Raw genomic sequence first — 21,097 nt, forward strand, 5'->3', positions numbered from 1 at the left:
CTGCATCTTCCTTCCTGGTGGGTTTGAACTGCCAGCCTTCTGGTTAGCAGTCAAGTGCCTTAGGCACTACGCACCAGAGCTCCCAGCCAACAATCTTAGCAGGGAGGAATCCTGTCAACAGAGTGTTTCTAAGCCAAGGCCAAGCAACTAGAACCTCCAGCTGTGTTCCAAGCAGGCAGCATGAAGGGCAACGTGTGCACCTGACAGCTCACCCTTTTCTTTTCTGTTTTGGATTGTAAATGGTTCCATTTTTTAATCCGTGGCTTTGACAAACAGAAATTGATCCTCTCACAGTTTGGGGTGCTAGCTTTAGGGGAAGGCTCTCTCTCTCTCTGTTGGCTCTGGGGAGGGTCCTTGTCTCCTTTCAGCATCTGTGGGCCTGGTGTGCCTCGCAGATCTCCACGTGTCTTGGCATCAATCTTCTCCTGGGTCTACGAGGTTCTCAGTACAGCAGCCCACCCTACTTGAAGGGGAGCCTTTTCACGGGTGAGCAAGCCTGACACTCCAGTGGGGGGTGGAGTAGGAGCTGCAGAGATGGGGAGTGGCCCCAGTACTATTCCCTGGATATCAGCCATCCATATGAGGGGGAGCTTGGCTGAGCTCCTCCAGGGCCCACCAGCCTCAGGATCACAGCCACTGAGCCCTGGCATGGTGTGCGCCAGGCCTGTGCCAGCATTGGACTTAGAAGATTCATTAACATCTGTTTGCTTGGGAGTAAAAGTAATCAACTGATGCCAGATTTAAAAACAAACAAACAAACAAAAAAGCAAGCACTTGGAGAATCCAGAGTGTCTCCAAGTCCCAGGCAGGAGACAGCCGGCTCAGGAGAGGCCCCAGGGCAGAGATCCCTGAGTGACACGGGTTGTCCAGCCAGTCCCCTTTCTCCTGGTGTCTGCTCATTCCACCTCCTCTGCAGACCGGCTTTTTCTGATGCTCAGTTGACCAGGTGAGGACCACCCATAGTTCCCATATGTTATGGATTTGTGACCCCCCCCCAAAAAAAAAATTATGTGTTGGAATACCGGCCTCTACATCTGTGGATGAGGAGCTTTGGTGGTGTAGTGGTTAAGGCATTTGGCTGCTAACCAGAAGGTCACTGGTTCTAACCCACCAGCTTTGCCATGGGAGAAAGATGAGGTAGTCTGCTTCCGTAAAGATTTACAGCCTTGGAAACCCTATGGGAATCACTCCAGATGCAACTGACTCAAATGGCAGTGGGGTTGGTTTTTCTGGTTTCTATCTGTAGATATAATCCCATCTGGGAGTCATTTTCTGTTGTTGTGTTAATGAGGTCATCAGTTTCGGGTGTGTCTAAAACCCAATCATTCTTAAGGCATAAGAAGAGCAGACTGGGCACAGAAGCCAGGAAGCACAGATGAAGAAGAGAAAGGCCAAGGCACATAAAGCTTGATAAGGACCAGAAGTTGAAAAGAGAGAAGAACCTTTCCCCAGAGCTGACAGAAAGCCAGTATCTTGAATTCAGACTTCTAACCTCCTAATCCGTCTCTGCTTATTAACGCTCCCCGTGTGTGGCATTTCTGTGAGAGCAGCACTAGGGAACTCAGACACCTTCCCTTGCTACATTCCCTTGTCCAGCCACAGCAAGAACCACTCTAATTTCTCAGGGAAAGGATTGATTGGCCAATGAGGGTCAGGTGTCTGATCTGGCCCCAATCAGCTCCAGTAGGGGGCGGGGCAGCAGGGCACCAACGTGTGACTGTTGCAGTCTGATGGGACCCTCAGGAGGTGTGTGGATTTCAATCAAGTTTGTTTGGCTCCAAAGCGAAGCAGTGGCCCTAGATGTGGTGGTGATCAGAGGCAGACACTCTGTTCCCCACACCCATTAAGAAACAGGGAGACAGTGATGAAGTAAAAATGAAATATTCTCCAAATGAAAATAAAGTTTTAATTTGCCAAGGGAACGTTATAGCAACACCTACCCACCGGTACCCAAGTTCCGCCAGGGTGGTTAGGCAAGGCCTCCTTCAGTTCCTTCTGGAAACGGAGGCTGCTGGGGGGGGACAGGAGCAGACCCAAAGGCTGAGCCGAGGCTCAGAGGTGGGCAGGGGGCTGAGCCGGCTCCTTCCTGCCCTGGCCGGCGATGGGCCGGCCCCGCTCCTCCCAGATGGTGAGGCCATCGCAGGAGCAGATCTGCTTGGGATTCTGGAACAGGCCAGCGGAGCGTGCGATGATGCCACAGGCCAACCTGCCGGAGAACGTGTGGTTAAGTGCGGCTTGCCTGGGCCCCTTAGGGCCCTTACTCATGTATAGCCTCCCAGAGACCATCACTCACCTCTCGCCTGAGTTCCCCGTGACCTTGGACAAAGGGTGGCTACCACGGCCCAGGTCGTCCTCCCCCTCATCAATCACCAGGCTGCGGCCAATCACGTCCCACACCTTTGAGGGGGAAGCAACGCCTCAGAGAGGTAGGAAGGGCGACGCCTCAGAGCCTGTAGGAAGGGCTCCCACCTTCTTTCCCAGAATACCTTCAACTTCTCATCCTCCATCCTGAAGACCGCTCGGCCATCAGCATCAGCGCGGACGTTCCCCAGGTCTCCACGGTGCTGGAACAGGAACCAGTAGGGCAGGCAGGGTCAGGCAGCGTTCAGCTGCTGTCTCCTGGCTTCCCAGTATCTGATTCCCCACCCAAAAAGTACCAATCTTCCTGAGGGCATAAGCTGGTAGGACCAAGGGGTGGCCCAGAACTCAAGGCAAGCAACTGAACACTTTTACCCAGGGCAGAACGATGGTGAGCTGAGAACAGCCCCTGGGGGTCCTACCCATGGGACCAGACTGTTCCTTTATGAAGATGTTGCTCATCCCTCTTCCCAACCTCAAAGCAAACCCTGTTCCTGCTTCTCTCTAAGCCAAGTCTCCAGCCTCCTGCTGGCTCTGTAAGCCCCTGGAAGCCATCCAGTGAATTCTCTGGCCTTATGTTGGCCGGGGCTGGCTTCCCTGGCAATCAGTTGCAACCAACAGCATCTTTTGGACTCCCAGCCTCAAGGCACAGGGAGAGCAAGGGACAAAGGGCCCGTTCTGCCCTGGAAGCTTGCTTCTCTCACCTTCCCCCTTGAAAAACCAAGCCAAACCCACTGCCACTGAGTCAATTCCGACTCACAGCAACCCCCATTGGGTTTCCAAGGCTGTGAATCTTTACAGAAGCAGACCACCCCATCTTTCTTCCACAGAATGGCTGGTGGGTTTGAACCATGGACCTCTTGGTAAGCAGCAAAATGCTTTATCCACTACACCAGCAGAGCTCCTTACCGTTCCCCTTAGAGGTAATATAAAATGTCATCACCCATCTACCAAGCACCTCCTACGTAAAATGCTGTGCAAGCCCCTGGGGAAGGAGTCCTGGTGGCCCAATGGTTAAGCGCTCAGCTGCTAAAGGAAAGGTTGGTGGTTTGAACCCACCAGTTGCTCCATGGGAGAAAAGACCTAGCAATCTGCTCCTGTCAGCTCCCATCAAGAGTAACTCATTGCCATTAAGCTGATTCTGACTCTTGGTGACCCTACAGGAAGAGTAGAACTGCCCCATAAGGTTTCCAAGGCTGAAATCTCTATGGAAGCTGACTGCCACATCTTTCTTCCATGGAGCAGCTAGTGGGTTTGAACTATCAACTTTTTGGTTAGAAACCAAGCACTTAACCACTGTGCTACCAGGGCTCCTTCCTCTGTAGACTACAGCCTTGAAGACCCTATGGGGCAGTTCCACTCTGTCCTCTAGGAGTGCTGTGAGTCAGAATCAACTCCTCAGCAGTGGGTGTGGTTTGGGCTTTGCTTCTGTGAAGATGACAGCCTTGGAGACCCTGTAGGGCAGTTCCACTCTGTCCTCTAGGGGCGCTGTGGGTCAGAATCCACTCCATGGTACACAACAACCACAGCAATAAGGTAGTGGGGTGGGGGTGGGCAGGACATATAGTCACTGCCCTTAAGGACCTCAAAACATGGTGGGGGCCAGACACAGAAGTGACTAGTTACGGTGAGACACGGGGCAAGTGCAGCAATTAGCATGTTTCTGGTGACAGACCTTGCTGGTGAGTCAGCGATCCACATCTGTGCAAATGCACCGTCCTCAACCTGACACCTGGGACAGATGCAAGACCCTGTGCCGATGCGGCCGGTTCACAAGAGCTTGCTGCTAAGCCCCAGAGCAGGTCACTGTGCTAGGGCTGCTTAATTTCATCCTCCAAAGGGCCATCTGTGGCTGGCACCTGGCACATCATGTAACACCCCCAATGGGGGTTTTAAAGGCAGGAAAAAGCAAAGTGGGGAAGTGATACAGAGGCCCGTCAAGCATTTGCAGGGCTGGGCTGAGGGAGCCAGGAAGGGTGGTGCCGAGGCGACCAGCAGCAGGGTCAGGAACCATAGCTGTTCCAGCCTCCCCCTCTGCCCGCAGGCAGGTGTTCGGGCTCGGGGAGGGCTCTGTCACCCCGAGATGCCTGTACCCTTGGGCACTGGGAGCCACAGGTTTCAGGCAGGGGCCCAGCACGATCAACATGCTTTTGAGCATCCCCTCTAGTGCAGGGCAAGGCCTTGGGGCAAGAGGAGAGGAGGGGAGGAAACGTCATGACTGCCTAGGAGGCGGGAAAGGGGCACCGAAGCCTGGCTGGAAATTCCCACACTCAATCATTTCCAGCTGGGCAAAGCCAGCTGCTGGAATCCAAAAGGATTGGTCACGTGGTAGCCCTGTCTGCTCCCCTACTTGCTCACGTTCTCCTGTCTACATCAAGACCGTGGGCATAGTATAGGGGCTGACTCCATTCCCCCAGGATTCCCTGCCCCAAGGTTGGGCATCTACTTCTGCAGAGATATGCCTTGGAAACCCCAGAAGATGTCACCGAGTTGGAAATGACTCAACGGCAGTGAGTGTGGTTTTTGGGAAGGTGTACCGGATGCAGGCACAGGTCACAAGGGAGGCCTCTTGCTTGTCAAACACTTCCATGTCATCATAAGAGACCCAGAACCCCTAGTCGCCACTCCTTGCTGTTTCAAGCCCCATGGGCTCTGCCTACGTAGCTCCTCAGCTGGGGCTGCTGTCCACTCTCATCTGCCTAATTCCTGCTCATCTTTCAAGCTCAATGAGATAGACAGTCCCTAAGACTGCCACCTCCTCTTCCACATACTCCAAACCAAACCCAAGCCCACTGCTGTCAAGCTGATTCAGACCTACAGTGACGGTATAGTAGTGGGGAAGGCATTTAGCTGCTAATCAGACAGCTGGTGGTTCAAGACCCACCAGCTGCTCTGCAGGAGGAAGATGAGGCAATCTACTTTTGTAAAGATTTACAGCCTTGGAAAACCAACGGGGGTTGTTATGAGCCAGAACCAACTCAATGGCAATGGTTTTGGGTATAGAACAGAGTAGAACTATCTTATGTTGTTGTTGTATTTGCCGTGAAGTCGGACCCAACTCATAGCGACCCCTCCTTGGGTTTCCGAGGCAATATTACTACGGAAGTAGATTGCCCAACCTTCCTTCCAAGGTTTGAACCACCAGCCTTCTGGTTAGCAGTCAAGTGCCTTAGGCACTATGCTACCAGAGCTCCTGTAACTATCTTAGAGGGTTTCTAATTTTCAGTTGTCTCATATGCATGTGAAAGCTGGACAATGACTAAAGAGTCAATTAGAACTGATGCATTTGAATCGCGGTGTCGGGAAGAATACTGAATCTACTATGGACTTTCAGAAGAACGAACAAATCTGTCGTCGAACAAGTATAGCCAGAATGCTCCTTAGAAGCAAGGATAGGGGACTTGCTTTGGTTTGGAGTATGTGGAAGAGGAGGTGGCAGTCTGAGGGACTGTCTATCTCATTGAGCTTGAAAGATGAGCAGGAATTAGGCAGATGAGAGTGGACAGCAGCCCCAGCTGAGGAGCTACATAGGCAGAGCCCATGGGGCCTGAAACACTTGTCCCTTGCACTTTGGATATGTTATAAGGTGGGACCAGTGCCTGGAAAAGGGTATCGCGCTTGGTAAAGCAGAGGGTCATCGAAAAAGAGGTAGACCCTCAGTGAGGTGGATCAACACAGCGGCTCCAACGAACTCAAGCACAGCAACAACTGTAAGGGCGGTGCAGGGCCGGGCAGAGTTCTGTCCTGTTGTCCACAGGGTCACCGTAAGTCAGAACGGACGCAGCAGGACCCAACTACAACCTTTATGGAGGCCACTGCTCCATCCTTCTCCCATGGAGTGGCTAATGGGTTTGAACCACCGAGCTTCTGGTTAGCAGCCAAGTGCTGAACCGTCAATCTTTCAGTTAGCAACTGAGTGCTTCACCACTGAGCCACCAGGGCTCCTGTCCCCACTTTCACACCCTGCGTAATCCTCTCCCCGTGTCTGTGAGCTGGACCCACTGTCACTGCCAAGATTAGATGACACAAAGTGTGGCGTCAGTCCTGGAAGGCCATTCGTGCTCACTGGCTCTGTGGGAAGCCAGCTGCTGTGATGAGCTGCCCTGGGGACAGGCCCACGTGGCAGAAAACTGACATCTCTGGTCAACAGCCAGTAAGGACCGAGGCCAGCCAACAGCCACGTGAGCAAGTTTGACATAGACTCTCCCCCAGCAGACCCTTGAGAGGACTGCAGCCGGGCTGACAGCTGGACTGCAGCCTTGAGACTGACAGACCCTGAGCCAGAGGCCCCCAGCCACGCTGGGCCCAAATTCCAGACCCCGGAAACCGTGAAGTAACGAACTTTGCTTTGAGTCCCTAAGTGTTGGAGTAGTTTGATTGGCAGCAGTAAATAACCAATGCCCTCAGCGTAAGCATAGCACTGCCCAGTGGTCTCTGCAGAACTGCCTCTCCAACACCCCAGAGAGGGTGAGTAAAAACGTCCGCCCATTAAAAACGTCACAGAGCTTCCAGACAAACAACAGACAGGCACATGGGTTGAACATTTACATCAGGTGGACACACTCCTTGGAGCAATCAATTGTGGGAGAACAGAAGGGCAGTATTTTCATGGGGAGACAGCTCAGAGGGTGGGAGGGCGTGGAAGGGAAGGACACAGGGAAGAAGTAACCACAGGGAGGAAGTGGAAAAAGAGCTGTTAGGTTGTGGGGAATTGCAGTCCATGTCATGAGACAAAATATATATGAATTGCTGTATGGAAAATGAATCTGCTCTGGAAACTTTCACCCAAATCACAATAAAAATTTTAAAAAATGTCACAGAGCTGTCAAAAGTCCAAAATACCAGTTATGTGAATTAAGAATATGGGAAAAGATGTAAGATACACATCACAGCTTCACTGGTCTTGTGGCAAACTCTCAAGATAGAAAATAAAAGCTGGGCTGGAGCGACATGGCCCAGATGGAAGGTCAGAGACGGCAGAGCCACCAGCACTGGGCTGGGAACAGCCTTCCTTTGCTTCTGCTCAATGCTCCAGTCGTTCAGCAGGTTCCCAGCCCTGCTTGTGGACCAGGCCCTGGGGGCTTCAGGGAGCTGGTTCCCAGGGGGATCAGGCCCAGACCCCATCCTCACGTGAAGATGAACACTGCCTCCGACATTCACAGAAATCAAAACAGAAGAGCCACTTGGGGAGGGGATGCAATGACATGGGCTGTGAGGCTGGCACAGAGGTGACACCGGACCTCCGGACAGCAGTGTCCCCGAGCGGTTAGAGCTCCGAGCTCTGGAGCCACACTGGGTTCAGATCGCTCTCTGCCACTTCATCGCACTGTGTCCTATGCAAGTTACTTTTTGTGCCTCTGCTTCTTCAATTTTCCAATTTTTTATTGTGATTTGGGTGCAATTTTACTGTTTCTTCAAGTTTTAAACAGGGATGACAGTAGAACCTGTCCTGGAGGACCGTCGGGAAAAGAATATGGGGAAAACATGTAAACGACTTGAGGAAAGCCTCTGGCATGTGAGAGCCCAAAAACTCTCAGTGAGTTTGGCTTTCTTGGTATCCTGAGAGGAAGGGCTTACAGCGGTGGCCTGGTTGTGGGGAGGCGGAGGGCACAGACCTTGAAGCTGGGCTTGCATGGACTCTGAGACCTGGAGGAGGTTAAGAGGAGACACCACTTTCCCAAGATTAGGAAGAAGCTGCCTTGACACTACCTCCAGAGCAGGGTGACATCCCCCACAGCAGTGGAGGGCGTTTCAGGCTGTGTGTAGACAGGACGTTCTCCTTAGCTGTGGGTGTGTCAGCTCCGGGGCATGGTAGCCTTGTTATGTTTAGAACAAAACATTATACCGCCCTGCAACACCCTCACAACTGGCGAGTTGTTGGCACGTTTGAGCCCAATGTTGCAACTACTGTGTTCTCCCGTCTCATGAAGAATGATGCTGTTATTGGGTTGATTCCAAACCCTCGTGACAGAGTACAAGTGTTCCACAGGGTTCTCTAGGCTGTAATCTTTACAGAAGGAAATCACCAGGTCTTTTCTTCTGCAAAGCTGCGGGGTTGGTTCAAACTGTCGACTTTTTGGTTAGCAGCAAAGCACTTAACCACATGCCACGAAGGCTTTTTACAGGGAACATGAAAAAAAACCTATTGCTTTCATGTCAGTTCAGACTCATAGTGACCCTTAAAGACAGAGAACGGCCTCACAGAGTTTTCAAGTCTGTTATCTTTACAGAAGCACAATGCCACATCTTTCTTCCCTGGAATGGCTGGGGGTTCGAACTGCTGACCATTTGGTTAGCACCCGAGTGCTTTAACCACTCTACTACCAGAGCTTCCTTCACTGATTTATTTTTACAGTTACCTTCTTCTTACAGCTAGAAGTACTGGTTTTCCCTTTTCTATTGTAATATCAAGTTTCTTGTAAAAAATAAATCTACTTAATTACATGAAATGGTATCTTGATTTGCTTCAAAATAATGACAGGGAAGGGGCGGGGCTGTAACTGAAACTTGGCCACCGAAACTGGGAACTGCTGAAGCTGGGCGATGGGGACCTGGGCTTTACGACACTAGTTTCTCCACTTTGTTGTTGTTAGGTGCCGTCAAGTCAATCTTTGAGGCAGAGCAAGCCTACTTGCTCAACAAAACGAAACACTGCCCGGTCTTGTGCCACCCTCACAAGCATCACAATGTTTGAACCCGCAGCTGCAGCCACTGTGTTAGTCCATCTTGTTGAGGGTCTTCCTCATTTTCCCTGACCCTCTGTTTTCCCATGACATCCTTCTCCAGGGACTGGGTCCTTCTGACAACATGACCAAAGTACGTGAGACAAAGCCTGTTCATTCATTCTTGCTTCTAAGGAGCGTTGTGGCTGCACTTCTTCCAGGACAGCTTTGTTCCTTCTTCTGACAGTCCATTGTATCTTCAACTATTCTTTGCCAACACTGTAATTCAAATGCATCACTGTTCATTGGTCCTCCTTAACCAGTGTCCAGCTTTCACATGCATATGAGGTGACTGAAAAGACCATGCCTTAGGTCAGGCATACCTTAGTCTTCAAAGTGTCACCTTTGCTCTTTAACACTTTAAATGAGTTCTTCTGCAGCAGATACGGCCAGTGCAATGTGACATCTGATTTCCTGACTGCTGTTCCATGGAATATGTTAAAAAAAAATTTCCATAATAAAATAAAAAATAAAAAAGTAACTAAAAAGTCAACTCAAATAATGATATTGAGTAACTAACAAAACAAGAAGTACTTGGAGAAAGCAAAAATCACTGAGGTAGAACCAGGCTCGCTGAAGGAGCAATTTTCTGGGGGAAAATGGAATTGCAGGCCCAGCGACTGTCACCTTAGGGAGGCCTCTGGAGTTAGGGAAAACTTCCCTTCCACACCTTCACCCTCTCTGGATGCTACCCCCCACTTTCTGTCTCTAGGCAGGGGCGGGGTTTGCTGTGGGTACTCACGGCCTGTCAGCCTCCTTCAAGGCTAATCACACTGCACTGTCACTCTGGATTCTCAGGGGTCTCCCCATTAGACTGTGAGCTTCTGGGGAGGGAAGCACCAGGCCATGTTGTACCCCCACGGTCCGGATCACAGAAAGTATCGATAAATGTTTGTAAGCCCAACAAAATAAGGCTGAAAAGGAATCACTCTAAGGCCCCAAGAACTGCCTCTGGGACAGTTCTCTGTGGTTCAGGACCAGCCCAGGCTGGCACTTACCCGGTCAGCGTCCTGGGGGCCCCCATGAGACGTTCCATCAGGGTTATAGTGGTCCCCACAGCTAAGAAGAGAAGACACCAGGTGGGCAGGGAAACAGCAGCTCTTAGGCCAGCTAAGCTTACTTAAGGCCTGAACTAGGTGGCTTTCACCCTTGCATGCATGCATCCAGCCATTCAACAGAGGCCCACTCTGTGTCAGCCTTCGGGGAGAGGGCAGTGAGGTGAATGGGCATGGTTCCTACTCTGAAGAACCTTCTGGTCCAAGGGAAGACACAGATGAGTCAACAACTAATGATACGACTGCATGAGAAACACCATGACAAGGGGACCCTCCCCTTACCATGTCTAGGAGCTGCCTTCCCTCTCCAAGGCAGTAGGGTGGGTATGAGCAGGGCCTTCAGATCTTGGTTCAAATCCTAACTCTGCTACACGCTCTGGGGCCTTTGGCAAGTCCTTTAACCTCTCTGAGTCTTAGTTTCCTCACCTGAAGGTCGGATGCATGTGTTTGTGCCTCACAGGGCACTGGCGAGAACCAAGTGTGGAAATGTGCGAACACAGCCCCTGGCATACAGCAACTGCACATCTGGAGGAACGAGGACGCCACCGGGGAGATTCCAGATCACTTACCTGGCACAGTTGCTGGTCAGGTCCCCGTACTGATGGACATGGAGGCCGTGTGGACCAGGCTCCAGGCCGTCAATGGTCCCCTCGATGAGGCAGCGCTCAGGCGTCAACTGCAGGAAGCGCACCACCCCCCGCACAGGTCCAAGCCCCCCCAGAATGGCCACTGCTGCTTCCAGATTCTCTGCAAGGTATTAGACACCCGGCTGGCTTGCTCACTCACTCAGCCCTACCCCTTCATCGCCTTGGGAAGGGCATGGCAGGAGGCCTCCGTACCTTCACACCTCCCACAAAGCCACTCCAGCCCCGAGCCCAAGATTTGTCCTTACAGTCAGACTGGCTCCAGAGCCAGGCCACCTCCCCCCACAACCGGCCAAGGCCACAGTGGTCACTCACGTAAGTGGCTATCGCCCATGCCCTTGAGTACTGCCTGCCGCCCTGTGCCCTCTAGGAGGGCCTGCACCTTCGGGCTGGGCAGGGTGGTCTGCACCAGGACCATCTGGTTCTCCAATTGCACCTCCACGCCCTGGACACCTGGGAGGAGAGAGGGCAGAGGGCAGCAGTGGGCTGGGCAGCCCAGTGCTGGGAGCAGAGAAAAAGGAGTCGACTGTAGGTCCCATCTCTACCAACCTTCCCCAGGTAGGAGGCGGGACAGGAAAGAGGGCTCTCGGTGCTGACTTGCATACCTTCAGCTGGCTAGCCCTGGGTAAGTCCCTTAACCTCACAGAGTCTTTTTCTTTACATATAAACTAGGGATAACACTATCTCATCCCAGGGCTATTGTGAGTCCTTACCACATGCTAAGCATTGCTTATAACTTATTTTTTCTTAAATAATATTTTGTTTTGTTTTCAGTGAGCATTTACCCAGCAAATCAGGTTCCCATTTAACATTTTCTACACAAATCATTCAGTGGCACTGGTTGCGTTTTCCACAACGTATCAACATTCTCACTAATTCCAGCTGGTGGTCCCTCAACCCTTTACTTTCTTGTCTTTTTTTAGAGTGACTGCTCACCAGTCAATCTCACAGAGATGACTTTTTAAAGAAGCACAGTACTCACGGATTACAGTCTCTATTTTACGAACCACTCTGTTAATTTGCTCAAAGGTAAAGGCAGGTAACATTTTTGGTTCGAGATGTAAAGGGTAGCTCAGGGGGAGAGATTTGGGGGGAGTCCTCAGTCTCCAAAAATCTGAGTTCTATTTCACACTTGTGTCCCACTCTATGAAGATCCATCTACTACGGCCCTAAACAGAACAGTTGTTACTGGTAGCCGGGCACCATCTAGTTGTTCTGGCTATAATCTTTATGAACAGATCACTGCATCTTTCTCCTGGAAAGCTGCTACTATTGTTGTTGTTGTTGTGTGCCGTCGAGTCGGCCCCGACTCATAACGAGCCCTCCTTGGGTTTCCGAGGTGGTATCACTACGGAAGCAGATCGCCCAACCTTTCTCCCGAGGAGTGGCTGGTGGGTTTGAACCCCCAGCCTCCTGGTTAGCAGTCAAGTGTCTTAGGCACTATGCTACAAAAGCTCCTGGAAAGCTGCTGGGTGGGTTCAAACTGCCAACCTTCGAGTTAGCAGCCAAGCACTTAGCCGTTTGTACCACCAAAGCACGCAATGGAATATCACTTCATCCATAAATAGAAACAAATTCTGACGTGTGCTGCAACACAGATGAGCCTGGAAAACATGTTAGGTGAAAGAAGCCAGATACGAAAGACTACACACTGTCTAACCCATGTACGTAAAATGAACGGAATACGCAATCCAGAGTCATAAAGTAGATTAGTAGGGGGCTAGGGCTGGAAGAAGAGATCTGGTGGCCTAGTGCCTAAGACTGCTAACCAGAAGGCTGGCGGTTCAAACCCACCAGCCACTCCTCGGAAGGAAGCTTGGGCAATCTACTTCTGCAGTGATACCACCTCAGAAATCTAAGGCGGGGTGACTACAAGTTGGATCTGACTTGATGGCAGTGAGTTTAGTTTGGTTTTTTAGGGCTGGAGGGGCGGGTTTCATTTTGAGGTGATGAGAATGTTCTGAAATTAATGGTGGCAATGGTTACACAGCTCTGCGAAGACACTAAAACCACTGAACTGTGTATTTAAATGGGCGAGTTGGGATGGGACATGACTTATAGCTCGATAAAGCTGCTATCAAAACAGGAAGGGCCCAGCACCGTCACCACTGTAGCTATTGCTCATGAAGCACCACACTGTGGGCCGGGCTCTCTCCTAAGTGCTGTCCCTGTGTCTATTCCTTAGAAACTCACAGGAGCCCTGTGAGTTGGGTAGGATCATCCCCATTTTACAGAAGAGGAAACTGAGGCACAGAGAGATTGAAGAAACTTGCTCAAAGTCACACCACAGTCAGTTGTGGAACTGGAGTCCAAAGCCAGGCAGCCTGGTTCCGGAGCCCAAGGTCTTACCCCCGACACTCTGCCCACCCCAAGAAGCAGCCCCCAGGCTGGGCTGGGACTCCCTTCTCTGGTCTACTGGAACAACATTATCTGATATGTGATTTAAAAATCCTGTCTGGTTTTTATGTGGAAAGGCTATTGGGGGGTCAAGAGAGGCAGCAGGAAGCCCACAAAGGAAGTTGCTGCATGGTTTAAAGAGAGGCGAGCTGGTTCTCTGCTCCCACAGCGGGAAGGCTGGAAGACCCCCGCAAGGAGGCACCTCCAGAATGCTTGACCTGAGTCTGACCGAGAAGGTGGGCTCCCCGGCCAAGCAGCAGCAGGTGAACCGAATGTGGCTGTGCAGGGGCCTCAGGGAACTCCAGGAGGTGAGCCTTGGGCCACGGTGTCTCCCTGACTTGGTTCTCTAGCGCTGCTGTTACAGAAAGACCACAAGTGGACGGCTTCAACAAACAGGAATTGATTCTCTTACAGTTTAGGAGGCTAGAAGTCCAAATTCAGAGCGCTGGCTCCAGGGACTGGGTGAAGCCCTCTTGACCTTGGGCTTCAGCTCTGTTCCAGGCACACTGGAGCTGCAAGCTTCTTCTAACCCAAGATCGGTGCAGGCAACACAGCAGGCCATTGGGTCAAGTCCAGGAACAGTCCAGAGATCCGCAGGCAACTCTGATCCAAACATGCCTAAAAGCTAGAGACTCTTCTCAAAGCTTCTCCATATAGACTGGAAGCAGGCCACACCCTGAGGGTAGCTACTTAGCTGCTCATGGCAGATTCCACCACAGAGGAGATTACGATCTTATCATGGAGAATAACTCATCCAGAGCACTGGAAGCCAAGTGGACACACAACTGTAATTAATTACCACCTCCACTTCCCTCTGGGAAAAGATCAGAGCCTTGCCTCCTCAAGGACCCAGGTCTGGCAGAGAGGGCAGACCTCCCTCTCTATCTATGCATTCTGGGAAACTACAACTTCCCTGCCCAACGCAGGAGAAAGCCAAGCTGCTCCAGTCATCCAGACCAGATAACAGGCACAGTTACATAGTGGTTATCTGGTGCCTGAGAAGTGAGCTGAGAGCTGACAACTGCCCTCCAAAGCAAAACCAAACGCACTGCCATTGACTCGATTCTGACTCACAGCAACCCCTATTGGGTTTCCAAGGTGGTAAATCTTTATGAAAGTAGTCCAGTCTTCCTTCTGCGGAGTGGCTGGTGAGTTTGAACCTCCAACCTTCTGGTTAGCAGTCAAATGGCACTACGCCACCAGAGCTCCAAAAACTACCCTATGTCCGACAAAAAGTTTAGCCATCAGCCCTCTCAACAAGAAAGCTTTCCAGGAAGTGGAGGGCCTTATATCCCGGGAAAGCTTTGGTCAGAATACGCCACATCAGTAAAATGGCTCAATCTGTCAGAGTCCAACTCTAACACCCCAAAACACAGTCTAAGCAAACCCAACCTCACTTCAAGGTCTGTCCCCTTTGCCTCTTCTCAACCAGATCACCCCCTGTAAACCCTCTTATGGATTGAACTGCGTTCCCCAAACATGTGTGGTAAACCCTAACTTCTAGGCCTGTGGTTATAATCCCATTTGGGAATGGGATGTCTGTGTTATGTTAATAAAGCGTAGGCTGTGTCTTGAGTCAAATTCTTACAAAATATAAAAAGAACAAATGAAGGAAGCAGAGGTTGGGGAAGACCAAGCCACATGGAGATCTGCAAGGGACCAGGAGACAAGCTGAAGACAAGACCTTTCCCCAGAGGCGGCAGAGAGAAAGCCTTCCCCTAAAGCCCATGTCCTGAACTTGGATTTCTAGCCTTTTAAACTGTGAGATAGTAAATTTGTTTGTTAAAGCGCCCCCCTTGTGGTATTACTGTAATGGACGCACTAGACAGCTAAGACACTCTTAGACCCAAAAACCTGAGAGTTTTTGGGCTCTCACACGCCAGAGACTTTTCTAAAGTCCTTTACAGGTTTTCCCTAATGTTCTCTTCACAACAGTTCTCCAGGGCAGGTTCTACTGTCATCCCTGTTTAAAACTTGAAGAAACAGTAAAATTGCAGCCAAGTCACAATAAAAAAAAGAAAAACTTGAAGAAACAGGGACAAGATGTAACTTGCATAGGGCACAGTGCAATGAAGTGGCGAACAGGGAATCTGAACCCAAACAGTCTGGCTCCAGAGCTCGTTCACAGCCCATGTCATTGCATCCCCTCCCCAAGCGGCTCTTCCGTGACAACTTTTGTGAATGCTGGAAGCAGTGCTTGCATGTTCATCTTCACGTGAGGGTGGGGGCTGGGCCTGATCCCCCTGGGAAGCGGCTCCCTGAAGCCCCCAGGGCCTGGTCCACAAGCAGGGCTGGGAACCTGCTGAACAACTGGATGAGCATTGAGCAGAATCAAAGGAAGGCTGTTCCCAGCCCAGTGCTGGTGGCTCAGTTGTCTCAGACCCTCCATCTGGGCCAGGTCACTCCAGACCAGGTGACTTTGGGAATTAGCTGGTACACAGCCAAGGCTGCTGTTTGCTTTGGGAAAATACTGCTCTTTCCTGAACAAAAACTGTTTTCCAGGGAACTGCCTCTGTAAGAGGGGCTATGTTCAGCCTGACTCTTGACGCTCCAGGACACCTGAGGTTCAAGATACCAGAACAGATGGGAAGAGAGCTGTTACACTGTGGAGAATTGCAGTCGATGTCATGAAACAAAAATGTGTAGGAACTGCTGGATGGAAAATGAATTTGCTCTGTAAACTTTCACCCAAATCACAATTGTTGTTGTTGTTGTTGTTTGCCGTCGAGTCGGCCCCGACTCATAGCGACCCCTTTTAAAAAAAAAAAAAAAAGAAAGAAAGAAAGACACCAGAACAGGCAGTGGTAGCCAGCTCATCCAGTCATTCAAAGGATACAGAGATGAGACTTGGCCTCCAGGCTCTGCCTCTGGGTAGCTGTGTGACTCTAGCAACATTTCCTTCCTCTCTCTGGGGCTCAGTTTCTGCATCTGTATCTGACAGAAAAGTTTTGCCTACCCTTGGGAGTGCTGGCCACAGAAAACTGTCCCTGGCTCTTACCTGGCACCCCTTGCAGGGACTTGCGAACTGCATCCACACAACTCTGACAGGTCATTTGCACAGCGAATTCCAGCTGCAGGGGCAGCAGAGACAGGCTGATGAGAGCTGGGGACAAAGGTTGCCTGGTCCCATTTCACTCACCTCCCCTGTGACCACGTGGAAAGTCTGGGGGGTTACACCCCACATGACCCCTCTTCATGATCACGCCAGGACCATGCTCCCATGGTCCCAAGTGCCAGCACTCACCCCAGGAGTCCTGTTACCCTTGTACCCAGTGTCAGATCACCCAATAAAGCTTGCTCGCTATTCTGTACTGAACAATTTCACATTTTTCCACCACATAGAAGATTCTGCTTCTAGGTATGGCCAGCCTCCGTCTCTCTCCCGACTCCACAGAATCAAAGGTGCTTTTCAAATTTACAACCCCTGACAGAGACAGAGTACCCAGCAAGCAAGGTAAACCAAACCCAAACGCAGTGCCACTGACTCGATTCCAACTCATAGCCACCCTACAGCGCAGGGTGGAACTGCCATAGGCTTTCCAAGGCTGTAAATCTTAACAGAAGCAGAACGGGGGTTCGAACCGCCGACGTTTCGCTTAGCAGCCGAATGCCTTACCACTGCGCCACCAGAGCGCCTTGAAAACACAGACTTATTTACTAATCTGTAGCGAGCAGTTTCACATATTATTCACTACAGTTTCACGTTTTTCACATCTTCACATGTTTTCCACTGCAGATTAATAAGTAAGCACAAGTAAGCCCGTGCTTACTTTGCTTATTGGGTAATCCGCTCTCGCTCGTACCCCAAGATGACCCTCCGTCCCAGGCTAGTTAATGATCACCCCAGCGGCTGAGGCTCCGCGGGGCTGCCACGTGAGGCCTCGACTCTCACCGTGCAGGCGGTCTCGCTGTTCCCCGAAGCCGACGCCATTCTGGACTTCGGCACCTGCCGCAGGGCGACAACTGCCCGGGTCCTGAAACGCAAGCCCGGAGCAGCTTCGCGGGCAGCGGAGCCGCGGAAGCCACCCTTCGCCCCGCCCCCTAGTGCGTGCGCACGCAAGGACTTGCCCCAAGACGTTCACGGAGCGGGCCTGAGGGGCCGCGCAGGCGCGCACGGGTCACCTGGCCGCTGGTTGTCCTAGCAACGTGTTAGCGTCTAGGCGCAGTGAGTGTGGGCTCCACCTGGGTCAAGATGGAGCCCCGGAAGCCGGAGCCCGAGCTTCAGCGGTTTTATCACCAGTTGCTGCAGCCGCTGTCGCTCCTTCCCCGCAGGGCGACGCCCCGAGAATCTCAGAAGCGCCGCCCACAGGAGGTCCAGCTACTACAAGCCCTGCCGCGCACCAAGCTGACGGCGGAGTCTTTGTGCCGCCAGGTAGCTGAGCGGCTGGCCTGCAGCGCGTTGTCGGCGCGGGTGTCTTCCGAAGGCCGCCGCCGTCTCACGGAAGTTATCCTGGACGAGCTGAGGTGCAGCTGGCAGGAGCCGCCCGCTGAGCCCAGTCTGAGCCCCCAGAATAACCAGAAATTGCGGGAGCGACTGGAGGCCCACGTGCTGCTGACCAGTGAGCAGCTATTCCTACGCTACCTGCACCTGCTGATGACCCTGACAGCCCCCGCGTCTGTCTTCACCGAGCCAGCCACCCTCACCCGTTTGGCCACTAGCCTCACCAGGGACTGCACGCTCTTTCTCACCAGCCCTGAAGTCTACCGTTGCCTGCTCGCCGACTTTCAGGCCCTGCTGAGGGTAGATCGAGACCGTGGCGGTGTGAAGGAGCTGAGCTGCCTCAGCCCCATGCAGCCTCTCAAGCTCTGCCCTATCCCCTGGCCTCACAGCACCGGCTTCGCCCACGTGCTATGCTCCACCCTCAACCTGAACTACCTCATCCACCTCAGCCGCCCTTCAGAGTTTCTCCGCGAGCCAGGAGTGGATCCTCTGAGGGAATTGAAGGCTATCCCCGAACTGAAGACGAGAAAGCCTCTTTTCTGCTTGCCTTCTGTGCCAACGAAGAAAGACATGGATTTAACTTCCTCACACGTTGAGCCACTGCCCAGCCAGGTGGTGGCTCCCACCAGCGGGGCTGCCCCCACCACCCAGGTCCCCCAGCTCAGGAGCTGCCAGTCCATGCCCTCTCTTCGTGAGGGCTGGAAACTGGCAGATGAGTTGGGCTTTCCCCCACTGCCCCCTCGCACCTTAACTCCATTGGTCCTGGTTGCAGAGAGCAAGCCAGAGCTGGTAGGAGTCACTGTGGCTGAGGATCTGAAAAAGATGATGAAGAAACTGAAATTGGAGTGGCCCCACTACCTACAGCTGGACTCAAACCTGGCCCCACTCCTGGGGGCCCTGACCCGCCGCCCAGCAGCAGAGCATCGTCTGAGGGAGCTGCAGAGGATGTTGAAGGTGCTGGAGGAGGAAGAAGCCTTGGATCAGCCGGCCCGCCATTTCCCTGAAGCCTCTACGCTCCACTCGCAGCCAGTAACCGTAACTCTGAAGCTAAGAAATCAACTCGTGTTTGAGGCAGCTGCTGTACGAGTCTCTGACCGAAGCTTTGTAGACTCCTTTCATGTCGAGGGGGCTGGGGTCCTATACAACCACCTGGCTGGTGAACTGGACCCCAAACTTGTGGAAGAGATGGATGGTGACTGCTCTGTTGGCAGTAGCACCCGAGAGGTCTACAAGGAGTTGATGAGCCGTGTCTCTACTAAGCACTTCCATTTTGACCAGGGGCCCCTGGTTGAGCCTGCAGCAAATAAAGATTGGTCAGCCTTCCTGTCCTCTGCCTTCCTCCATCAAGAAAAACAGTATCGCATCATCAACCCTGAGCTGGCAAATCTTTACACCCAGGGAGCCAACACTGACAAGGTGTCCTCCCTCACGTCACTCCATGCAAACAAAAGCTGGGACCTGCGGTCCAACAAGGCCTCGTGGATGCACTGGTGGAAAACCAGCCCGTCCAAGGAGGACTACTTCAAGTACCTCACCACCCAGGAGACAGATTTTCTCCATGTCATCTTCCATATGTATGAGGAGGAGGTTCCTGTGGAGTTGGTGGTCTCTGTCAAGGAGTCCCTGGAGCTTCAGCGCCCTCCGCCCTTACTAGACGAAGAAGAGCCCTGGGACTTTGTGCCAGGCGAGTGGGACTGCAGCACGGTGCTGCAGCATGGGCTGGGAGCTACCATGCCTGACTTCCTGAGTGAGTGCCACAAACTCCCAAACCTGCAGAAGCGTCTGGAACAGCTGTGGTCTGTGCTTGAAGTTCCCCACAGAGACCGGCTGGACATGGCCATCAAGTACAGTTCCAGCGCCCGTCTGAGGCAGCTGCCTGCGCTCGTGAGTGCCTGGGAGCGTGCCCTGCAGCCCATTCAGCTGCGAGAGGTACTGTTGGGGAGAATGGAGTGGTTTGAGCAGCGAGCCTCCAACCCCAACCGCTTCTTCCAGAAGCCTGACGTGGGCCTGAGTTGCCTACTGGAGGAGAATCAGATCCGTAGTCTCCTGCAGAGGAAACTCAAGCAAGTGGAGGGCTCCTTGCTTTCCCTCCTGGAAGAAATTGAGTTAATCTTTGATGAGCCAGTGACCTTCAAGGGGCGGCGCTACCTGGACAAGATGAAGCACGACAAAGTGGAGATGCTCTACTGGCTACAGCAGCGGAGGCGGGTCCGCCACTTGATACAGGCCCAGAGAGCCTCCCATTCCCAGACATCCCAGTCTGGGAGGTTCAGCAGCCAGCATTTAAGAGCTCCTGAGAACACTCCCAATACCCTTTGACTGTGCCAAGTGCCCTTACATCCCTCCCCTACCCCTAAACGCCCAGCAACTCATCTGGACTTCTTGACAGCTTTGGAAGAAGAAATTTGGGTGTCTGTGTCTGAGAGCGCAGGGTTCAGAAACATTGTGCTTCCAGACTTGGTTTTGACAATGGAGTTACCATAAAAAGAATCCCTGGGCTCCAGTGTTTCTATTCATATCAAGCCATGCAAAATACAGCCCAAATCTTACATATCAGAAGAACTGAGACCATCCCTTGGAGTTCACTGTGATGGAACATGTTGGATAGAGGCAAATCATGATCTTTGGGACAACACAGCTTAGCATTTCTATTATGAGACATTACATTGGCTGATTAGAGTGCCAAATTAAGAGGTTTTCTGGCATAATGGTTATGAGAGAGGGCCCTGGAGTCAGCAGATACAGGTTTAAATCCTTCCTGTGACTTTGGGCCAGTTAACTAACTTCTCTTCACCTGGATGCTCATATGTCAGTTGAAGGAGTTAGGTTCAGATTGTTACTTCTTCCAGCTCCAGAACTTCCATTTGTCACATGCTATTGGTAGAGTTAAATGTTTCATTAAAATTTTACCAGCTGATGCAAGCACAAAATACTTAAGGGTATTGCTGAAAAGTAAGTCTTTCCCATCCATGCCTCCAGTCCCTCAGCTCCCCTCCCTGAGGATCATACCTGTTACAGTTACAGTGTGTGTATCTTTTCAGTCATTCCTTTATTCAGCAAATATTTCTTGGACATCTACTAGGTGTTGATTCTTCATCTGTCTCAGGAAACAAAAACAAAGACCCATAACTTTTGTAGAGTTACATAAGCATAGTACCTAAGCACACTGAATACCAGAATGTTAAAAGTGATAAGTATTGTGGGAAAGAGAGGAGGGTAAGAGACAGTAAAGGGGGGGGGGCCTTTAGTTTTAATTAGTGCTCTGGGTAGGTCTCACTGGGCAGGTGATATGTGAACAAAGACTTGAAGGTGGATGTCTTAGTTATTCAGTGACGCTATAACAAATAAAACAAAAATCCTCACAACTCACACACCCTGGAGAGAACAATCATGGGAGAAGGAAGGGCTGCTTATGCACAGGGAGACAACTCAGGGGGCAGGAGAGTATGGAGGGATGGACACTGGGAAGTGGTAACTATG

General features: G+C 51.7%; 2 protein-coding genes across 2 annotated transcripts; one reads left to right on the plus strand and one right to left on the minus strand.

Annotated features, from left to right (window-relative positions):
* Window positions 1-2,052: 2,052 nt before the first annotated feature.
* On the minus strand, window positions 2,053-17,107 carry CCS (copper chaperone for superoxide dismutase). The gene is made up of 8 exons (XM_007944720.1): window positions 17,069-17,107; window positions 16,175-16,247; window positions 11,095-11,232; window positions 10,705-10,882; window positions 10,079-10,139; window positions 2,487-2,564; window positions 2,294-2,397; window positions 2,053-2,206 (listed from the first exon to the last, which is right to left on the minus strand). Exons 1-8 carry the CDS (start codon window positions 17,105-17,107, stop codon window positions 2,053-2,055), a joined length of 825 nt encoding a protein of 274 aa, XP_007942911.1.
* A 261-nt stretch (window positions 17,108-17,368) lies between these two features.
* On the plus strand, window positions 17,369-19,936 carry CCDC87 (coiled-coil domain containing 87). Its single transcript, XM_007944951.1, has one exon. It carries the CDS (start codon window positions 17,369-17,371, stop codon window positions 19,934-19,936), a length of 2,568 nt encoding a protein of 855 aa, XP_007943142.1.
* Window positions 19,937-21,097: the final 1,161 nt, after the last annotated feature.

This window comes from Orycteropus afer, unplaced genomic scaffold (assembly GCF_000298275.1).
Source record: "Orycteropus afer afer isolate SDZICR_OR568_19922 unplaced genomic scaffold, OryAfe1.0 scaffold00130, whole genome shotgun sequence".
In the NCBI taxonomy this organism is placed as follows: Eukaryota; Metazoa; Chordata; class Mammalia; order Tubulidentata; family Orycteropodidae; genus Orycteropus; species Orycteropus afer.

Coding starts and splice junctions, on each gene's coding strand:
- CCDC87 (XM_007944951.1), top strand. CDS start 17,369: ATGGAGCCCCGGAAGCCGGAGCCCGAGCTTCAGCGGTTTTATCACCAG.
- CCS (XM_007944720.1), bottom strand. CDS start 17,107: ATGGCGTCGGCTTCGGGGAACAGCGAGACCGCCTGCACG. Junction 10,140..10,704: donor CTGACCAGCAACTGTGCCAG/GTAAGTGATCTG, acceptor TTCTCTTCTTAG/CTGTGGGGACCACTATAACC. Junction 2,207..2,293: donor ACGGGGAACTCAGGCGAGAG/GTGAGTGATGGT, acceptor GTTCTCCGGCAG/GTTGGCCTGTGGCATCATCG.